Source organism: Barbus barbus (assembly GCF_936440315.1).
Source record: "Barbus barbus genome assembly, chromosome: 11".
Lineage (NCBI taxonomy): Eukaryota > Metazoa > Chordata > Actinopteri > Cypriniformes > Cyprinidae > Barbus > Barbus barbus.
In genome coordinates, this window is record NC_136739.1 from 18,552,313 (window position 1) to 18,574,471 (window position 22,159).

Below are 22,159 nucleotides of genomic sequence, written 5' to 3' on the forward strand. Positions count from 1 at the left end.
CCACAGGGCTGCCTGACGAAAACAAACACCCTCACATGGCAACCATCTGATACTGTAAATGACACTGCAAGTATAGTGATAGTACACCTGAATTATCATGTACATGTACATATATTCTCCCATTGATAAGATGTCCTCTTAATATTTGTTTGAGTGTTGGACTGTGATACACTGCTAGTGAAGAGAGCATTTAAAGTAATATTCTGGGTTCATTAAAAGTTGAGCTCAAATGGCAGCATTTACGGGATGATTTTAATCACCACCACCACCACCAAAAAAAAGAAGAAGATATATTCCTTGATTTCTATAAAACATGCAAATCAGTGAAGCAAATGGAGCCATTTTTGTGGATTTAAGCAGGAATGTGAAGTTAATTTTATAAAAGCACATTCATTTTTCTAGACGTTTTAAGGTTAACAAAATGTTTACACACTAAAATAGTGTTAAACGTGATGTGAAAACCCCCTTTTGGAACCTTTCTTTTTAAGAGTGTGGCATAATGTTGAGCTTAACTTGTAGTGAACCTGGATCATTTATTTAATGTATTTCATGAATCCTGCAAGATGTAATGTTTGGTTACACCACAATAACAGCGTGTAACTGGGGCAATACCTTCCAAGCGTGCACCTTTGTACCAAGAATCAAAACTTATGGTGCATATTTGAGCATGCTCCCCCAATTTTACCCCTAAAGGTACAATTTTCTGAGAGTCTAGAGGAGGCCACAAAATCTAGTCAGCACTCAACACAGATTCTCACTTTGGTGTGCAGGGTCAGCATAATGTACAGTATAATGGGAGAATAACACACCCATTACTTTGGAAAGATTGAATTAGAAAATCTGCCAATGTCTTGCAGTTGCATCATGGTATGATTGAAACTCAAGTGTGCAAGTCTATACAGGTGCAATCATGACAGAAGGTGTTGTCTGGGAGATGAAGTGTCAAAAGTGTTAAAGTGCGCTGACATTTGGACTGAACTGTGTGGATCTTAAGTACCATGCTAAAAGCTCACAGTATTTCCCCAGAGTGCCTCATATCATCAGCACAGGAGCACAGAAATCTGTGATTTATTGTGTAAACTGAAATTCAATAATGATAAGTAGAGGATTGTGTCGGGCGCCTTTGCCGGATATGAGTAAGCATCCCGGCCGAGCCACCCAATGACCCACACCAGACGCAAAGCTTCAGTCTCTCCGTTTATTCAATAAAATCTTTTGTCCATTAACATGGATGCCAACAGCTTACAAGAACCAGAGTAACAGAGTCTAAGTGGGTCTTTCGAGGGCACGCTTCACCCTTTAACCCCATCTCAGTCTGCAGGACTCCTGTCCCTGAACCTTGTTGCCTACCACACAGATGGAGTGCTACAAACCACACTAACCCTATAGCAGGAATAAGACAGTGAGTACACATGTAGAACATCACATTCAGGGTTGATATGGGCTCAACTGTATCAGTGGTGCTCAATACCGCTCATCTGTCCCAGCTAAGAATAGAGCTACACTGAGATAAGCCATATTGTCTCTTCATATTTAAGTGCAGGATTCTGGTTCACCGTCCTTAAAAATCTTTCCTGGTTTGGTCTCAAGATGCCAGGGTTGGGCAAAATTCAGAACTGAACAAAATCGCATTCCTTTCCACTCATTAGTTTGAATTTGAATAGAATTTCCCACACCCTACATGGATTTGAATTGGAATGACAGGAAGAGGAATGCATTGAATTGTAATATTAAAAAATTCAACAGTAAATGCCACCTGGAAAAATAATGTTCTTTCATCCATTCATCGTTCTTTGTCTTTGAGGCCAACAAACCCTCAATCTTTAAGACTTCTCGGCAAAACTTCCCAAAAAAAAAAAAAAAAAAAAAAAAAAAAAAAAAAGGCTTTGTCAAACTGAACAGTTTTTTTAGTGTCACATGAACTTCTTTGAATTACGATTCATTTTTAATTCAAAACCCCAATTCAGATTTAGAATTTTAATTAGAATTTAAAATTCAATTCTGAAGAAAGCACAACCCTGCAAGAGGCAGCACGGTTTGACAGATAAAATTATGTGTTATTGTTATGAGAAAAGAGACAGTGATGGGCAGATTGAGCAATCACAGTTTTAGGACAGTAACAAATAATAGATAAAATCAGTCCAGTCCACAAATGAAGACATATGTGGTGCCAAATGCATCATGGAGCTCATTTGTGATGTGCAGGCCATTGCTCTATCACCACTCTTCTCTGAGAGCGAGTAGGCCGGTATGATGACACTAACAACAATGAGTTATTGCAACACGGCAAAACAGATGTTTTTTCCTTCATTTGGTTGATTTTTTTTCAGTGACTTATATTGCAAAAGTCTTTGCTCCAGGCAAAATGCTATTTTGTACTGGTAAGTTAAGGCTATCAGTTATTCACAGAAATGACATAGAAGGTGACATTGGTATGGCATTTTCCAAACGTGACATTCCTCAGTCGCCCATCGATTGGCATACATTGGCGCCAAACCTCAGTTTACAAAATACGAAACAGAACAGAGAACATCCACAGAGGTACTTGTACAATGAACATGCTACTAATGGACTGAGGAAAAGCACGTTGGGTAGATACAAGGGGCCTGGATAAGGTCCAAAAATATTCATATGAAACTAATAAAGTAACAACAATCAGCGTGGTCTCTCTTCAAGCAGACGTCTTTGTCTTCTTTGTTTCAGCAGGCATGCGGTGGTTAAACTTTGGAGAAAATATAAACATTATCTATATATACACATGACTGTTTAAAATCATTCTAAACTGTAAAATGAAATATAGTTGTAAACATGCACTTGTAACCAAACCGTTTTTTTTAAACACCAGACTGTCACGCAGGATAAACCATCTGTCCAATGACTACAGGAACAATGGGGCTCTTTTAGCCAAATCCACCATTAAGTTCTATGATAAACCAACTCGCTGGCTGGAGGTGAGCGTCTGTTCTGTGGTCATATGGAGAGATTAGCATTTTTTAGGACTCTGGCGTAGCTTCTGCGGTTCAGTGTTCTTTAAAGGGAACGTTAACCTGCTAACCCTGGTAAGAGCTCAGTTTCCAAAGTCAACACCTGAACTTTAAGTCAATCTGACCCCAGTTCTGTATTGTGAAATATATACAGTTCCAACACAGACCTTTGCGTCCTATGGCACACTGCGAAAGCATCTGATGATCACTGCATGTTGATCTATATCAGGCACATCTGCCTGATGGCTACAGTCAATCATGTGACCCATTAGCTAATCTCTGATACTATATTAAGTTATACCTTTAAACACATTCATATATATGCACACAAGGCTCTTGGATTATATGAATAATGATACATAGTGGGCATCGTTAAGTTAAATACTCTATGTGCCTTCTCAGAAGGGCTAAAAAATGAAAAAGCTCACTTTTTGGATCTCTAAGTCACTGTTGTTGACCCTAACCATAAGTAACTTCTGTTCTCTGCATTCATCTGGACCGGCTTGACTGTCGACCTGAAATTGCGAGCTGATGTTTTCATGCTGCAATTAGGAATAGTGTTTCACTCCCTGAAATAGGAAGTTAAATTTAGGCTCCGTCCATGCAGCAGTAAATCAAACCCCACTGCAGTAGCTTGTTGTGACAGATGAGGACCTGAGGATTCAGTGTTAATACCAGTGCTGGATCGATTTCAGCCCGCCTCTGAATGGAGATGCTGTAAGCTTCAGTGAAGAGACTTTCTGTTTTCTCAGAAATATGTAGCAAATTTTTCTTAAATTGTTTCTGTAACAAAATATTACAATATTTAATTTGTTGACATTAGTTAATGCATCATGACCTAACAATTAAGAATATTTTTACAGGATTCATTTATTTACCAGGATGTAACCTTGTCAATGTTAATGTCTTCATATGTTCATGGATTTTTCAGGTTGTATTCTATTATTTAACATAATATGAATATACATGCATTAACAATGAACGATGGTATAAATTTATGTGGTGGAATTGAACGAGAATCAAGCAATTAAGTTAATTGAAATGAAACAAGATTATTAAATGCTGTACATATACTTTCAATGATAGATGTTGACATCTAATGCATTAACAAATGTTAACAAATTAATCCTTATCTTAAAATGTTACCATTATGTCCTTAATGATCCTTTTGTAAAAAAATAAAAATAATTAAATAATTAAAATCGTTTATGCTTAAAACTGGCCTAAACTGGTTTGACGGTCTTAGCTTGTTCACACCAAGACGAATGTTTAGTGCCAAAATTCTGTTTTTTAGAAAGATGTTCTAATCTCTTTTTTTGAATAGATTACATTATCAAGAAAACCAGCCAACCAGTACGATTCTCACTTTTTTGATCACATGCCCTGAGTCGCTGCTGTTACATATAACTCATTTTCTGTAAGCGCCACCTACTGTCATAGAGTGAAGTTGCATTTTTTTAGTCAGTCATTCTTCCGTTTTCGCATTAGTCTGAACAGACAAATCGCATGCGAAAACTGGACCGAATTTCTGTGCCATACATTCGTGTTGGTGTGAAAAGGCTATTAAGATGGTCTTAAGATGGTCTTCGGCTAGTCTAGCTGGGTTACCTCTAAGTCTCCCAGTTGAATAGTTCTCAAACCCCTCTGAATCTAGCCAACAAATAGGCAAAACAGAGTATGCTGATGTAAGATGTTTTTTAACGACAGAATCTACTCCCAAACTTAATGGTACACTATTTTGATTTGGCTTAAAAAATATGATAAAATCATCATATTATTGCACAAATTGCCACATTGCTACGATATAAATGCTCATTGGTAAAACCATTTTAGTACACTTTTTCTCTCCTCTAAGGGTGTTCTAAACTTACACTGCATTATTTAGGCCCATTCTCCACACTGAACCCTAGCACTGTTGTTTTAGAGGACAGTATGGGATTAAATAAACATCCAGCTAACTATAACAAAACTTGCACTGGTCAGTCTTGCGGCCTGAGGGTGAACACCAAAACTGCCCCGAGCAAACACCAGAACCTGAAATGTTTCATGTCTTTCAGGCCAATCTAACCTATCCCTATCAGCAGACCCCATAAACATCTTCATAATGGATGAGGATGCTGTTTCATCTCTTTAGTGGTGGCATGTCGCAGGGCCTTGGAGAGGCACTGGAATGAGTGCTTTGCATGCACTGATGTATAATTCAGTAAGCTCCTTTAGGAGGAAAGTTTGTTCCCTGGTCCTGCTAGGCTAAGCCAGGGCCCAGTGACGTCCATATGTGCACCACCAACTCTCAGGTGAAGAACATTGTGTCAGGGTGTCTCTCGCTTTCCTTTTCGTTCCACTTGAACACACTTCTTTTGCTTTTGCTGGGTGATTCTCTTGCTTTTCTGGTCCTCTCTTCCTCTCTTTGAAATTGGCAGTATCTTCTGATGAGCCGTCTCAAAAGGAGGGAGAGGGCACACAGTGTGATCCCAAGGCAGTGGCCTACTGGTAGGGGGGGATTTGGTTGCAATTGAGTCATAGCTTACAGGTCACAAGCCTGTGATAAGACGTTCTGGATGATAAGACACAGGAAGTGGTCATGACACTCAAAGAGGGTCTGTTCAACTGGTTCAGCCTGTGAATAACAGGCTGTGTTGGGAGAGGGAGTCCATTAGAGATCCATTACAGTGTTGTGTTTGTATTGATTTGTCTCAAAAGTGTTTGAAAGGTCTCCTCTCTTTGGGTCCCACCTCCCAAAAATGAAGAAATATAGCTGAGGAAGGTGGAGATGCATGAGTGTATGATTGTAGAAAAGTGGTAGATTTTTGGAGTCCCACATCTAGTCCCGACTTCTGTTGCGCTTCTTGAAGAAGAAGAACGTTTTCTGTGGCGGTCCCAGCATCATGGGCACCTGGTTCTTATGCGTGATCCGTATCTGCAGGAAAGAAGGCAAGATTACTCTGTGAAGACAACCAAATCTGAACAGTTGGGTAAATCCTTCTGCTTGTTAATTCCTCACTGTTTTAAGCAGTTGTCTGGTTCACATTCAGCAAATGAGCTGACAGAAGTCACACATGTCCAGATTAACAGGCACAAATTTGAGAACGTGAGAGCTGACCTTGAAACTGAAATAACATCCCATATTCCCCTCTGCACAGTTGGGCAAATTAGAGAGGACTAAAAGCACAGCGGCACACTTTTTATAGAGCTTGCGCTGATAGAGATGTATATATAGCGGAGGACATTGTGTTGGCGCTATGTGCAGATGGAAAGCTGCATGTTTATTCCCCTCTCTTAATGACATAATCAGTCAATGGCAGGGTGTGACATGACAGTGTTTTAATTAACAGTCTGCTCGCTGGGATGGGTGAATGTACAAAGCTGCAACAGACCGGAGGAGGCAATTTTCTGAGATGGAGAAAAAGGTCCTGCTCTGAACTGAAACCTATCATTGAGCATTGGGTGTATCTGACTTCACATTACATCACATACTCTTGTGAACTTTAAGAGCAGACAGAGACTGTGGTCTCTTTCTAAAATATGTTTTTTTATTTATAATCTTTTGCCACTTGGATGTAGTAATGCAGTTATTCCATTGCAACTTCACAGAACCAACAGTGTAAAAGCATCTGCCAAAGCATAAAAGTAAATTCAAAAGAAAAGGTTGATTTGAACTCTTGTTGCGCATGTTAGTGGACTCAATGTGCTACTAATGTGCACAAACCACGACTCCAAAATATTGTTTAATTCCATTTGACAACGTATTTTGGGTTGTTTGGCTGAAAACTCCACTTTGAAAGCTGATCTGGACTGTGAAGTGAGACTGGAATCGAACTCCGGTTTGGGCCAAGCAACTGAGTTGAAGGTGAAATCAGCCTTAAAGGGATAGTTCATCCAAAAATGAAAATCACCCCATTATTTACTATCCCTCATCCCATCCTAGGTTTATATGACTTTTTTCTTTCCGACAAGTACAGAGTTATAGTATAAAAATGTCCTGGTTCTTCCAAGCTTTATAATGGCAGTGAATGGCCGTTGAGATTTTGAAGTCCAATAAAGTGAATCAATCCATCATACTCCATATGGCTCCAGGGGGTTAATAAAGGCCTTCTGAAGTGAATTGATGCATTTGGGTAAGAAAAATATCCATATTTAAAACTTTATAAACCATAATCTCTAGCTTCCTCTAACTGTTGTACGTGTGCTCACAATATCCTGAGAACCAAGTTTTTTTTTTTTTTTTCAACAAAGGAAAACCAGTCTCCTCTTGGTTTATATCAAAATCCTCCCACATTTTTCTTTACAAATCCTTATTTTGTTCTTGTAATTCGTGTTTTTTTAAAAAAATTATTTGCTCTCTCCACTGCACTTCCGCGTTCGTCACTTCTCACCACTGGAACGGGACTCTCTCGTGAACACATGTATGACAGTTAGTGGAAGCCAGAGATTACAGTTTATAAAGTTTTAAATATGGATATTATTCTTACCCAAATACATTGATTCGCTTTAGAAGGCCTTTATTAACCCTCCAAAGCCGTGTGGAGCACTTTTTATGATGGATGGATGCACTTTATTGGACTTTAAATTCCCGACCCTCATTCACTGTCATTATAAAGCTTGTTAATATAACTCAGATTGTTCTTGTCTGAAAGAAGAAAGTCATATACACCTAGGATGGCATGAGGGGGAGTAAATCATGGGGTAATTTTCATTTCTGGGTGAACTATCCCTTTAAAGGGAAAGGAAAGGGAAGTGGTGTGTGGCCAAGTATGGTGTCCCATACTCGGAATTTGTGCTCTGCATTTAACCCATCCAAGTGTACACACAGTAGTGAACATACACCCGGAGCAGTGAGCAGCCAATGTTGCGGCGCCCGGGGAGCAGTTGGGGGTTCGGTACCTTGCTCAAGGGTCTCACCTCAGTCGTGGTATTGAGGGTGGAGAGAGTGTTGGTTATTCACTCCCCCACCTACAATCCCTGCCGGACCTGAGACTCGAACCCACAACCTTCGGGTTACAAGTTCAACTCTCTATTCATTAGGATAGACGACTGCCCAGTTAAGGTGCAGTCACATTAGTCAAATGTCTTGTCTTGTTTAATTACAGTGTTGGATTGGCTGGTATGGGTCATGAAAGAGTGTTTCAGATATTTACATAAAAAAATTGTAATTAATGAGCTGACCGTGCATGGAGGCTGCATCCACGGTTCTCCATCAATCTGCATGGGCAGCAGACGGGATGTCCTGTGGACAGAGAGACAAGGACAGAAGAAAAAAAAAAAAAAAAAGACAGAGCTGTTACGGGTCAGGTCACTGACCAGGCAGATCGCGGGCACGAGGCTCCTATACAACACTTTTCCTAGACGGCTCTGAACACTGTGCTCTTTGTTCCCACAGCCCCGTTCCCAGCTGGGCCCCTTACTCTCTAAACTAACACAGTGCAGCACCTCCATTCTCACATGCACACAGTTACAAAAAGTTAGTTTAGTCTTTTCAGGAGGGCCACTACAAGTTAAAGCAACACAGCATGGGAGAACGACAATGATGAATGCGCTATAAATGCCTATTAAGGAAAGTATTAGGTCGTGGGGAGAACGATCCTGTGTACAGGTGAGGAAACGGCAGCGAAAACTGTGAATAACCACCTCGCCTCAATTCAGAACTAACTGTTAGGGTCATTATGAGTGTTTAATGGAGTGAAGCAGGCTGGGGCAACACACACTGGTTCATTAGCATACGTCAGGACTGAGCATTTTGTGTTTAGACATGCTACAAACATCATTATTCAACAGTAAGAGTGAGTCCAGAATGTTAGAGCTGTTGGCAAAGCAAGTGACAGAAGGTCAAAGGTCTGATTTACTAGCTGCATTGGCCAAGAGAGGATGTCCTGCCGAGGGGGAGAGGGAAGAGAGATGTTTCAGAGCCATGGACACAAGTCATCAGAGTGTTTGCCTGTGAGTTGGACAAATACTGAACTTTTAGTCGATGTGTATGTGGACAGGCATGAACTGCTGACCTGATGGTGACATTGGAACACTGTGCAAGGCGCCGCCCAGCGCTCTTGAGACCTGTGTAGATCTGACCCATCTCGATGGCTCCCTCCAAACCCACCACCTCCAGAAGCTGATCACTCAGATCTGTTTTGCCATAGAAGAAAAGACACATAGATTAATGTTTCATTATGTTTAATTTAGACATCAACTTTTTCTCAGATGCTTTTTCCTAAAATAAAAGGAGAACTAAATGGAGAAGAAATTACTTATTATTAGTTAACTTGGATGTTATGGCACAGATAATTTGGTCTTGTAAGAACCTGATGACAAATTCATAATAAAATCTTTTCAGTTAATATTTTGAGAGCACAGTTTGTGATGTCATTAAATGTAAAGTTCACCCAGAAATGAAAATTCTGTAATAATTTACTACACTGATTAACACATATATGCAGCGCATATCAAATATGGTCAATGGAAGCTCCACCATACTTCATTGACATGAAGCAAGCATATCTGACCTTTCATTTATCATATTTGATGTGCTCAAATAATGCGTGCCGTAAAATTTTTGTGTGTTAATAATCTAAATTAAATCTGTTCATCATAAAATGTGATTGCATCTTTTCTTAAGACTTGGATTAAAGCATTCCTATGGATTTTTTGATGATCTCTTTATGGTTGCATGGACTTTCAGTAGAGACAAAAATCTCCAAGGTTTCATTAAAAATGTCTTAATTTGTGTTTCAAAGATCAAAAAGTCATCCAGGCTTGGAACATGAGGGGGAGTAAACAGAATTTCCATTTTTGGGTGACTAATTCTTAAGACCTCTTTCAAAAAGAGAAACTTGCTGAGAATGCTGGGGGACTAAACAATATGATAACCATAGGGGAAAAGTTTCAATGTATTCTCAATTCTGCCTCATTACAGTCTAGGATAAACAACTGCGATAAGAGATTTTTTTTATTATTATGGCAAAGGAAGAATAGTAAAATCATATAGGTGAATCTAAATTGCATTTTAAAAACTTCCATTTGCATTTTGAAATTTAGCTGGTAGTATGAGAGAAAATGAGCATAGACCTACAGGGGAAAAGGCATTGAGGTCAGTGGTTAGGCCTACTAGCAAGCTAAGCTTTAGTAAATGCTTGTGGAACATTGTTATCCCTTTACTCACTCATTAACTTTCTCTCATCTCACACTAGCACACACAACAGGGTCATGGCAGCAAGTGTCCCATCCACACACACACACACACACAGAGACACAGACACAGATGATTATATGTCTGTTGCAGAGTAGGAGAATCAGGCCCACTGAATGAGTGATTTATAAAAGCCTCTTTATTTAAAAAAAGCCTCCTTCTGTGAATAATTCTGTGAATTATTCAAGAACCAATGCAATCAAATCAGTAAATGAAGAAGTGGGCATTACATGAAATTTCATCTCAAGAGTGTGAATGCAGAATCTAGAGCTGACAGTGGAACACACAGATCCAGTGCTATTTTAGTATTATTTATATACTATTATTTTTGTAAAATATATTTTCAGTTTTCATTTAAATTTTTTGTAATTTTTGTGCTTTTTGTCATTTTTTAAACTACTATTTAGGTTTAACAGATTTTTATTTCAAGTTTAGTTGTATAATCAAATTTAAGTTTTTCCATCCAATATTTTATTTTGGCTTTAATTCAATATACAAAAATCCTCAAAGTCATTACTTTGATGACTCTTGGAAGGTTCCTGGAAGAACTGATGACGGTATTTTGAGTTCTTGCAGGAACATATGTAACCCTGGACCACAAAACCAGTCTTAAGTCGCTGGGGTATTTTTGAAGATTTTATTTGCAAAAACAGATAACTCAGTTTTTGAACATTTTCAAAAATCACATTTCTTAATTATGTTATCATGTTTTTATTGTTTTATTGTGTTAGTTAGCTGTTTTTTTTGTTATTTTTTAACCTAGTCAAAATAACCCAAATGCAGTTTGATTGAGATTAATTGGAATGCACAATGAAAAAACATGATTTCTGAGAACTGTTAAAAACTAAGTTATCTGTTTTTGCAAATGAACTCTTCATTTGTAGCAATAGCCAAAAATACATTGTATGGGTCAAAATGATCAATTTTTCTTTTATGCCAAAAATTATTAGGATTTTAAGTAAAGATCGTGCTCCATGAAGATATTTTGTACATTTCCGACCATAAATATATTAAAAGTTCATTTTTGATTAGTAATATGTATTGCTAAGAACTTCATTTGGACAGGTTTAAAGGCAATTTTCTCAGTTTTTTTTTTTTTTGCACCCTCAGATTCCAGATTTTCAAATAGTTGTATCTCGGCCATCACACATCAATGGAAAGCTTATGTATTCAGCGACATTAGATCGATGGGGAGCCGGGGTGAACGACCGAATAACAGGTAGTATGGCGAGAAACCAGTCGATTCGCAGCGGGTGCAGTTATATGCGTGGACCACTTTTGACAATGAGTTCTTCCAGTTAGCCTTATTCGCATCATTTAGGGTTCTGAGCATGGATAGGAGTGTCCTGTTGAATCTTTCAACCTGTCCGTTACCCATTGGGTGGTACGGGGTTGTGTGAGAGCCACGCACACCACAGACCTTCTGCACCTGTTCCATCAATTGGTTCTCGAACTCTCTTCCCATGTCGTGGTGTATTTTCTCGGGGAAGCCAAACTTGAGGGCAAAATCGCCAAAGACATGCTGTACAACTGTCTTTGCAACCTTGTTTCTTGTGGCATAGGCTTGCGCGAAATGTGTGAAATGGTCCATCACTATAAGTATGTATTCATACCCATTTTTGCACGTTTCCAGGTTGAGGAAGTCTATAGATACAAGCTGAAATGGGTATGTGGTTTGAATTGTAGTCAATGGGGCTCTAGTAGTCTTTTAAGTTTTTTTTGTCTTTTCAGGCACTCACATACACGTGTCACAAAGTGCTCCGTCTCCTTTTTCATATGGGGCCAGTAAAATCGCTCACAAATTAAATTTAGAGTTCTCTCTGTCCCGAGATGCCCCATCTCCTGATGCAACTCCCTGTAAACCGTTTGATGGTACTCTCTGGGTAGAATAAGTTGGTTTCTCTTTCCTGCTCTTCTGCACAAGAAGCGAATGTTATTCTTTTTGTACTCCAGGACACGGCTGATAACAGGGTCTCTCTGTTGGGATTCTTTGATCTGCTACTGCTAAAGACACAGATTAGTGGACAGTGAGATTTCATCTTTCACCAGGTGGACGGCTTGTAAGTCAATTCCACTTGTCCACAGGGGAGCATCATTGAAAGGTAACATTACACCCTGCACTGTAGCACTGATCACATCTTGCGTGCCCCGTTGCATTGAGCTTGGCTGTCATCAAAATGTACGTTAAGGGGTTATTGTCTGTGTACACTTCAAAATGTGGAGCGTGAAACAAGTAATTCCTAAAGCCTTCACAGACTGCCCACTTAAGAACCAGGAATTCTAATTTTCCAGAATGCATGTGATAGTTTTTCTCGGGTGGCGTGAGTGTTCTTGACCCATATGCAATCACTGACATCTTTCCTTTCTGCTTCTGATAAAGGACTGCACCCAAACCGTCCTGTGATGCATCACAATGGAGGACTAGAGGCAGAGTCAGGTCTGGATATGCAAGAATTGGTGGCTCTGTTAAGTGGTCAATCAGGGTGTTCAATGCTTCCTGATGAGTCTGTGTCCAGTTTACGGGTGTATTGGGGGATGCCTGCCCTTTTGACTTAGTGCTGACTCTCTTTCTCTTTCCCTTAGGCTCAGGAGGAGATGGACTTTGTGGTGGTGTTGCGATTAGCTGATAGAGAGGTCTTGCCAGGTATGAGAAATTGGATATGTATGTTCTATAGTAAGAAAGGAATCCCATCATTTTCCTCAGATCTCCTACTGTAGCTGGTATTCGGAGCTTCAGGGCCTGTACTGGGGCTATTTCGGCTGGATCCATAGACTATCCATCCTCCGACACAATACGGCCTAGAAAACGGACTTTCCTTTGGAACAGTTCACACTTGTGTGGGCTGAGTTTGACTGTGCGAATATGGCTCATGTGATCCTCGAAGGAGGCACTATGAACAAGATTGTCATCCAGGTAAGGCTGACAGATAACATCACGCAAATCCTCCAGACAAGCTTCCATGTTCCTCTGGAATTCGGCTGGAGCTGAGTTAAGGCCAAATGGAATCCTGTTCCACTGAAATAGCCTCCACGGTGTTATAAAAGCGGTTAGGGGTCGGTTCTCAGCATCAAGGAATCCTTGGTGGTAGGCCTTGCCCTGGTCCAAGACCGAAAACCAGGAACTGCCACTCAGGAGTCCAGCATATCCTGGATCCTGGGAATGGGGTGCCTGTCAGGTACAGATTTTTGATTTAACTCACGATAATCACAGCAAAGTCTCAGGCTTCCATCATTTTTCCTCACACATACAATTGGCGAGGAGTAAGGAGATCTTGACTTGCTTATCCATCCCCGGTTCAACAGATCCTGAAGGTACTCTTTCACTTCCTGCAAAAGAGGCTTAGGCACAGATATGCAAGTCTTTTGTACAGGTGTCTTATCATGGAGGGTGATGTGCATATTAAATGAGGGGATGCAACCAACATCATTATCATCAAAAGCAAAAGCATTGCATTCTTCCCTCAATAGCCGTCGCACAATCTGTTGTTGTGTCTCCGTTATGTGTTCCAGCTTTATTGGGGGATCCCAATAACTTGGTCTCTCTGGCTGTTGTGTTGTGGTCTCTCTGGCCCCATCCATCCTCCCCTCAATACGGTGCAGTCATCCTGTCCCCTTTGCAGAAAAGCACTCCCAAAGCATGATGTTTCCACCCCCATGCTTCACGGTTGGGATGGTGTTCTTGGGATTGTACGAATTCTTCTTCTTCCTCCAAACATGGCGAGTGGAGTTTATACCAAAAAGTTCTATTTTGGTCTCATCTGACCACATGACCTTCTCCTATGCCTTCTCTGGATCATCCAGATGGTCTTTGGCAAACTTCAGACGGGCCTGTGCTGGCCATGTGCCATGTGCTGGCTTGAGCATGGAGACCTTGCACACGCTGCAAGATTTTAATCCATGATGGTGTAGTGTGTTACTAATGGTAACCGTTGAGACTGTGGTCCCAGCTCTCTTCAGGTCATTGGCCAGGTCCTCCCGTGTAGCTCTAGGCTGATCCCTCACCTTTTTCAGGATCATTGATACTCCACGAAGCGACATCTTGCATGGAGCCCCAGTCCGAGGGAGATTGACAGTCATCTTGAATTTCTTCCATTTTCTAATAATTGCGCCAACAGTTGTTGCCTTCTCACCAAGTTGTTTGCCTATTGTCCTGTAGCCCATCCCAGCCTTGTGCAGGTCTACAATTTTGTCCCTAGTGTCCTTAGACAGCTCTTTGGTCTTGCCCATAGTGGAGTGGTTGGAGTCTGGTTGATTGAGTGTGTGAACAGGTGTCTTTTATACAGGTAACTGTATAAATTAATACAGGTAATGAGTGGAGGATAGGAGGGTTTCTTAAAGACAAACTAACAGGTCTGTGAGAGCAAGAATTCTTGCTGGTTGGTAGGTGATCAAATACTTATTTCATGCAATAAAATGTAAGTTAATTATTTAAAAATCATACGATGTGATTTTCTGGATTTGTTTTCCATATTCTGTCTCTCACAGTTGAGGTGTATCTACGATGAAAATTACAGATCTCTCCATTCTTTGTAAGTGGGAAAACCTGAAAAATCAGCAGTGTATCAAATACTTATTTGCCCCACTGTATATATATATTTATATATGTATATGTATATATATACTAATATGTATATATATATATATATATATATATATATATATATATATATATATATATATATACACATACATATGGCTATCTGAATCTATATGCCTACAAAAGCCATGTTTCAAATTTACTCATGTTGGGTCCGCCTATAAAATTCAAAGCTCATCCAGTCTATCATTAACAAAAAGGTCTCTGATGTGTGACATGTACTTAGAGGCACATCTGCAAACAGCTTATGTTTTTACTCCAGCTGCCTAGAATCCAGACAGGCAGCAATGGTTTGTTTAGATGAAAATGTATGTTGTTTAACACAGTGTAAACGGTGTTAATAATTTCAAAATGTTTCACCTGACAGAACACAGACACACTTTTGCAACTCATCAGGAAACTGTCGGCTGGCTTATTCTAGTCTTATGAGATAGAGGCTTGCGCAAGGACGATGATGCAAGTTCGACTCCATAAAACGTCACACACGATGCTGACCGGATAGAAATAACATCCGAAACGGACAGAGTTTGACTTTGGTTTACAATGAAAGGTCAAAATATTAAGACAAATATGGATATCATACCAAAATATTTTGGTAAAACTTTACAAGAAAGTTCAACTTGTAAACATTAGATAATGCATTGGGTATCATGAATGAAAAAAAGGACAATAGTTTTTACAACATTTCTTAATCTAATTTTAAGAATGAATAGATAAAATAATGTTTTTTATACAGATTGAAATGTTAAAAATTACTTAAAATTATTGTTTGTTGTTAATTTATGAAATTGAATGCACTGACTTTTATGAATTGTAACCAATTGTGGTACAGTGGTACAAATTATTTTTCAGGAAAAAAAAAAGAAATCTGGCCAACATTTTACAATAAGCTTCCAAAAGTTAATGCATTAACTACCATTAATTAACAATGAGCAAGAAATTTGGGTCACACTTTATTTCAAGGTCCAATTCTCTCTATTAACAAACCATTAACTAGACTTTTGCCTCAATAAACTTCTAATTTGCAGCTAATTATTAGTTATTAAGGTAGTTGTTAAGTTTAGGTATAGGGATGTAGAATGTGGTCATGCTGAATATGTGCTTTATAAGCACTAATAAACAGCCAATATAGGAACTAATAATAGGAACTAGTTAACAGTGAGAACTGGGCCCTATAATAAAGTCTTGCAGAAATAGTCTATTAATCCTTGATAATAACATTATTTAATGAAAAAACAACTATACATTGTTGGTTCTTGTTAGCTCAGGACCATTAAATATTAAGATAATTTATTAGTAAATGTTGAAATTCACATCAACAAAGATTAAATATTATTGTTAACTAATGTTAACAAATGAAACCATACTGTAAAGTGTTACTACAATCTGCTGAGTGTTAACAGCAAACCCCAGATTTAACCTAGCCTTTTGAAACATTTATTATAAAGGTCACGTTACTCAGAACCATACAAACTAAAAAGATAAGGAAAAACCAAAGAAAAGGAATTTCATTGTTACAGATTCTGTAGGTTAAGATAATAAATTCAGCAGCTGTGAATATTGCATTTACACAGGGAATAAGTAAGTGAGTCACTGTCAAGTTTAAATATTTCACAGAGCGAATTTCACGGCACATATCACAAAACTTGTCCTCAGTGAACGTGGCCAACTTCTAAACTGCGCTCCAGGAACGCCTACTAGCTCAACAAGGACATCTGTGAGGAGCTTTAATTCATTTCATTAAGTAGAGGACTGCATCAAAGAGAAAGTATTAACGATTGCATATTCTCCAAAATTTGCAAATCTTAAAAACTTCATCAACTAACCCTAAACCTAATAGTCTACTAATACTCTAATGACAGTTAGTTGACATGTAGTTGAAGAGGTACTTGGTCAGGAGAATGTTTAAAGTGGGATTAGCAAATTAAAATTGTAGCTGGCTTTTTTTCTCAAGGCTCTTGATACTGTTGTGTGATAGATTTCAGCATGTGGCATGACCTGTGAATCTCTTTTGTTGAGTCATGACCTGGCTGAAAAGAAAAAGCTGCCTGCCAGTGTTTATAAAGTGTTTATTGATTGATGAGAAGTGGAGAGGTCTGAACCTGCCTGACTGTGCAGCTTTGCCGGGGGATATTGTGACTCTCCTCCTCTGAAAGGTCAGACAGGAGAGGTTTGCTGAGAGGTGAACAAAACGTATGCTTCGCTTGGAGGGCTATGAAGAGCCCCAACAGAGAAATCTGTGCCTGGTATCCTTTATCCACCTCCACAATGCCACTATTTGACAAGCATGTCAAAGATCTTGATACTTCCTAAGCTCTATACATCTCAGGAGTTTTTCCCAGAAAGAATAATAGGATTGAGAGCTGTAAGAAGAAAAGAGGGAGGCAAAGAGGGCAGATTAGGACTTCAGCACTGACACTATGAAGTGACGTGGGTGACAAACGGCTCTCTAACACCCAAAACTGCAACAATATTCAGCCTCACACTGCTCTCACAGACCTCTGTAAACACAAATTTTCCGATTTCTGCTAAATTCAAATGGTCGTCATTCAGTAAGATTTTTTATGTTTTTTAAAGAAGTTTTTTATGCTCATCTATCTATTTGATCAAAAATAAAGAAAAAAAAAATTTTTTTTGTGAAATATTATTGCAATTTAAAATAACCATTTTCTATTTGAATATACTTTAAAATATAATTTATTCTTGTGAAGCAAAGCTGAATTTTCAGCATCATTTCTCCAGTCTTCAGTGTCACATGATCCTTCAGAAATCATTCTAATATACTTATTTATTATAAGTGTTGGAAACTGTTGTGCCGCTTAATATTTTGTTTGGGACCTGTGATACTTTTTTCAGGGTTCTTTGATAAATTAAAAGTTAAAAAGCACAGAGTTTATTCAAATTAGAAATTTAGTGTTACAATATTCAAAAGTTTGGGGTGAATATTTTCTTTCTTTCTCTTTCTTTCTTTCTTTCTTTCTTTTTTTTTTTAAAAAGAACTTTATAATTTTATTCAGCATGGATTTGTTAAATCGATAAAAAGTGATAGTAAAGATTTATACTGTTAGAACACATTTTTATTATGAATAAATGCTGATGATTTTAACATTTTATTCATCAAAGAATCAATGGAACAAAAAGTATCACAGGTTCCAAAGAAATATTAAGCAGCACAACAGTTTCAACACGGATTACAATTCAGCATATTACAATGATTTCTGAAGGATCATGTGACACTGAAAACTGGAGTAATGGCTGATGAAAATTCAGCGCTGCGTCACAGAAATAAATGATATTTTAAAGTATATTAAAATATGAAACCAATATTAAAAATTGCAATAATATTTTTTTAATAATACATATTTTTTTAATATGTACTTTTTTAAAATGTAAAATATGCTTTAAATTTTTTAATTTATAGAGATGACAACAAATGACTGGGAATCAGGAAATGCTACAAGCCAGATTCAAACTCAATCTGCTGTATAAGCACCACTGCTTAGTATTTCATAGTGTGTGCTTTAATAGTTGTGATTTTTTTCATTTTTTGCAAACAAAATATAGTCAACCACTTATTGTGAAAATTCTATAAATCATTGTAAAAAAACAAGTAATAATATATTCACATATGCTGTATGCTATATTCAACTGTGTATTTACTGTCAGCCTTGTCTTTTGTTTCACGGAGCAAACGTATTATTATCAAACACACAGCCTCTTGTTCGTTACCCCAAAAGCAGCAAATAAAATAATAATAAAGAGAGGGAGGGGAAAAAATTGACGGGAGCCTTATTTTCCTCACGACACGAATGTTTCCCGCTCTGTCAGGTTTGGGCTTTCTTATTCCAGGCAGCGCATCACAGTGAGGCAGCGCTAAGAATAGCTCACAAACGCCTTCTTATGTAACCGTGTCAGAATGCATTGTGTGGAGGATATTAAGTCCCAGCTAAGCAGGGTCTCGTTGAAGGTATAGAACAAATGACAGTGATCTAAACAAATTACATGATCCTCACTGACCGTGTTTATTATAGAAAATTACAAACTTTACTCGTTCACTGCCATTTACTTCTCATTCTCAGTTACCGAAGTCAGTCAGTGAACACTACTGAGGTCAGCATACTCTTCAACACTGACATTTTCAAAGTCACTTGCATATTAGAAAGCAACTAAAAAATTACCCTGCATGTGAAGCTCACACTGTTCAGATGCTTGAATGTGCATTGCTCACATTGACAACCATTCTTCTTTCTTTGCCTGCGGTCACCTTGCACTTGCTGACCGGAGAAGAGACCCAACACCCTGTAAAAGCTGCTTTGTGATGCCTATACCATTAGTTAAAAAGCAGAAATAGCCATGAAACGGGTTTATAAAGGAGCTGTTAGAAGAACTTTTCTTATGCAAGGGGTTTGTTGGATTCCACACGGGTGAGGAGAAGAAATGTATTTATTGTGTTTCTGGTGGTTTCTGGCCTGTGCGGTCCCTTTGGTGTCTTGGGCTGGTAAAAGTGAAGGCAGATGGTCAGAAGGAGCTGGAGAGGTTGCAGAAGCTGTGGTAGAGGTGCGGGGGTGGACGGTCTCTTGGCACATGGACAGAACATGAGAGCCACCTCTCAGTGTTTACAGAGCACAATCCATCCAGTATCAGGCCGTGTTACAGCTTGCACTCACTCAGAATGAGCATTCCTGCACTCGGAACTTGAGTATACTTCTCCTGCAAACTACACCGAGAAATGCTGCTTCTGAACTCCTTTCTAGCATACTTCATTCCCAAGGTCTTCTTATGCACTCTTTATTGGCATACTTAAACAATGAGACTTTCTTCTCTATCATGCTTTACTCTCAGAGTCTCTGGCTCTGCTTATGTAAACTTTTCTACCATACATTTTACAAAGATTCACTATTTTCATCTTACTTAGAGGGGTCATAAACTGAAAAATCTAAATTCCCTTGATCTTTTGACATTTAAGAGCTCATTGTACTGTAAAACATCCTGTAAGTTTCAGAACTGTTGGACTAAAAACAGCTTATTAAGGCCAGGTTGTGGAATGTGCCACTCTATGACGTAATAGTGTGGCTAAACACAGCCTCCGCAGAAGAAGATTAACGCCTGCCTCTACATCGCTGCCTGTTTAGCCAGCCCAATTCACGCATATAGTGTGAATAACAAGAGGTCTACGCAGGAACCAAATGATAAAGATGGCTCCAATGACAACAAGACGCTGTGTAGTGCCAAGTTGTGGAAAAACTCAGTCTTTGCATTGCCTTTCTTCTGATCCCAACATTAGTAAAGAGTGAATTAACTTTCTTTTTGAATGAAGTTCCAGACCACATCAGTAAGAACGTGTTCCTTTGTTCACTTCATTTTACTGTGGATTCGTTTACAAACAAGGCACATTTCGACGCAGGATTTTCAGAAAGATTGAAACTAAAAGATGATGCTTTGCCGACTGTATTGGATCCGACAGTAATTTCGCAACACACAAGTGTGAGTAACTTCTTTTAATTATGTGATCACTGTTGCACTGTTTGTTATTACAGTTTGAAATGTACTGAATATTTATGTGTTTTTAAACAAAATCACTGTAGCATGCATCTATGAAGGATATAGGCTGTCAAACATACACAGCTGTTAGCCAATCATAGCAGTGGGCGTTTACTTCCTAGTCTACAATTGGCCACGCCTATTCAAACAGAGCATTCTGATGGGGGGGTGGGGAGGTGTCAAAACAGGACAGAAAATAGCCTATTACTTCTAAATTATGATGTTTTTTATGTAAAAGTCTTGATAACATTAAAAGTGGACCTTAGAGAACAGTACAAAATAATAAAAAGAAGCCTTTTTAAGTTAAGAATATCCAAAAATGCTCCTTAAAAAGGATAGTTCACCCCAAAAATTTAATTTTGGGTCATCATTTACTTGCCTTCAAGTTGTTCTAAACTGTAAGACTTTTTTCTTTTGCACGACTCACAGTTATTTTGAAGAAGATTGGTCACCAAACAGTTTTGGTGACCTGTGAGTTCTATTGTATGGATGAAAAGTTTAGTAAATTGCAGAATTATCTCTTTAAGAATACTCTTATCTTTTTTCCTAAGATTGTTCTTTAGAAAAAAAAAATTTAAATTCTTGAAAAACTGTTCTAAAAATAATTAAAATGACTTGGAATGAAGTTTTGATAACACACTATTAAGTGTTAATAGATGGTTAACACTTCTATTAGGTTAATAGATATTATTAAGATTTACCAGTGTAAAGTTTAGAATTTAGTGTACACAATACAACCTCATGAGTAATATACAATCAGACTAGCCTGTCATTTTATAATTAAAACTGCAGTCTGTAACTTTTGGCGCTCTAGAGGTTAATAAACAGAACTGCATGTGTGTCTAGCAGAAGAACACTGTAGCTGGAGCAACTTCTCTCTGTTTATGTCTATGATGAATCACGCAGATACTGGGTTACTCCGCAGCGGTTCCCACCAGAACCAGTCTAAAATAGTCAGAATATAAAAACTTATTATAGGTGTACTGTAGTGATTCAGGATAAGTCAAAAACACGGTTTGGAAAATGGATTCTTTGTTTACTCGCTTACTATATAAATTTTAAACAAAAAAGTTTCTGACTGCAGCTTTAAGAAAAAAAAAAAGTTCTTGGGGAATGTTTTCAGAATTTTCTGCAACAAGGAACATTCTTATGAACTTTTTCCTTAAGATTTCTGTAGATTTCCTCTGCTCATTTTTTCTAGAGCATGTTCTCTACACTAGCTATAGCTTCAGCCCTGCTCTACTTACACAACATACTCCTCGTGACACACTTGATTCCCATGCTTCTATTCATTTGAGGCGTTCTCATTATGTCAGTATTGTGACATGTCTTAAAACAGCCTCACGCGGCGGCAGACATTTCAGAAGTGCTACGACAAGCTCAAATGAACGATAGGTGTTAATTTTTACATTGTTTGGCATTTCATAATTTGTCATGACTCGCATATCGGGGTGGGTGTTGTTCAACGAGAGCCCAACCGATAGTCTGCCACACTGCTCATGCTCTCCTCATTATCACACACTCACTGTACGGATGCGCTCTGCCTGCACACAGTCTGTTTACTAGCATTCTGCATGCAAAAGAGCTCGCCAGTCTCCCAACCTCTGTTCCCATGCCATTCACAAATAAAGCTCCTCTCACAAAGCAGGCCAACAATCACAGCTCTCATGACGCAGATCATGGGAAAGGGCCCCTAGGGCCAGAAACATCTTCAATGATTTTGAACCCCTGATGGGTGAGAGCCACTCTTCAAATGTCCATCACTCTTGCTAAAGCGAGAGCAAAGCTGTCGATTGGCTTTTTTGGCCACCGATCGAGCCACAGCGGAAAGCATCCCTTTCGTCCACTGAGTCACCGTGT

At 38.7% G+C, this 22,159-nt stretch overlaps 1 protein-coding gene across 2 annotated transcripts in view; it reads right to left on the bottom strand.

The window, feature by feature from the left end:
• Positions 1 to 4,276: 4,276 nt before the first annotated feature.
• The window catches only part of LOC306876835 (diacylglycerol kinase beta-like), a 130,747-nt gene continuing 112,864 nt past the window's right edge, over positions 4,277 to 22,159 (bottom strand). Inside the window, exons 23-25 of one of the 2 annotated variants that reach the window (XM_079428258.1) lie at positions 8,981 to 9,101; positions 8,148 to 8,208; positions 4,277 to 5,901 (exon numbers count right to left, since the gene is read on the bottom strand). In XM_079428258.1, the coding sequence (XP_079284384.1) occupies positions 5,806 to 5,901; positions 8,148 to 8,208; positions 8,981 to 9,101 (278 nt within the window). In that variant the 3' untranslated portion in view covers positions 4,277 to 5,805. The remainder of the gene's footprint in view (positions 5,902 to 8,147; positions 8,209 to 8,980; positions 9,102 to 22,159) is intronic. The other variant, XM_079428259.1, reaches the window with a different exon arrangement.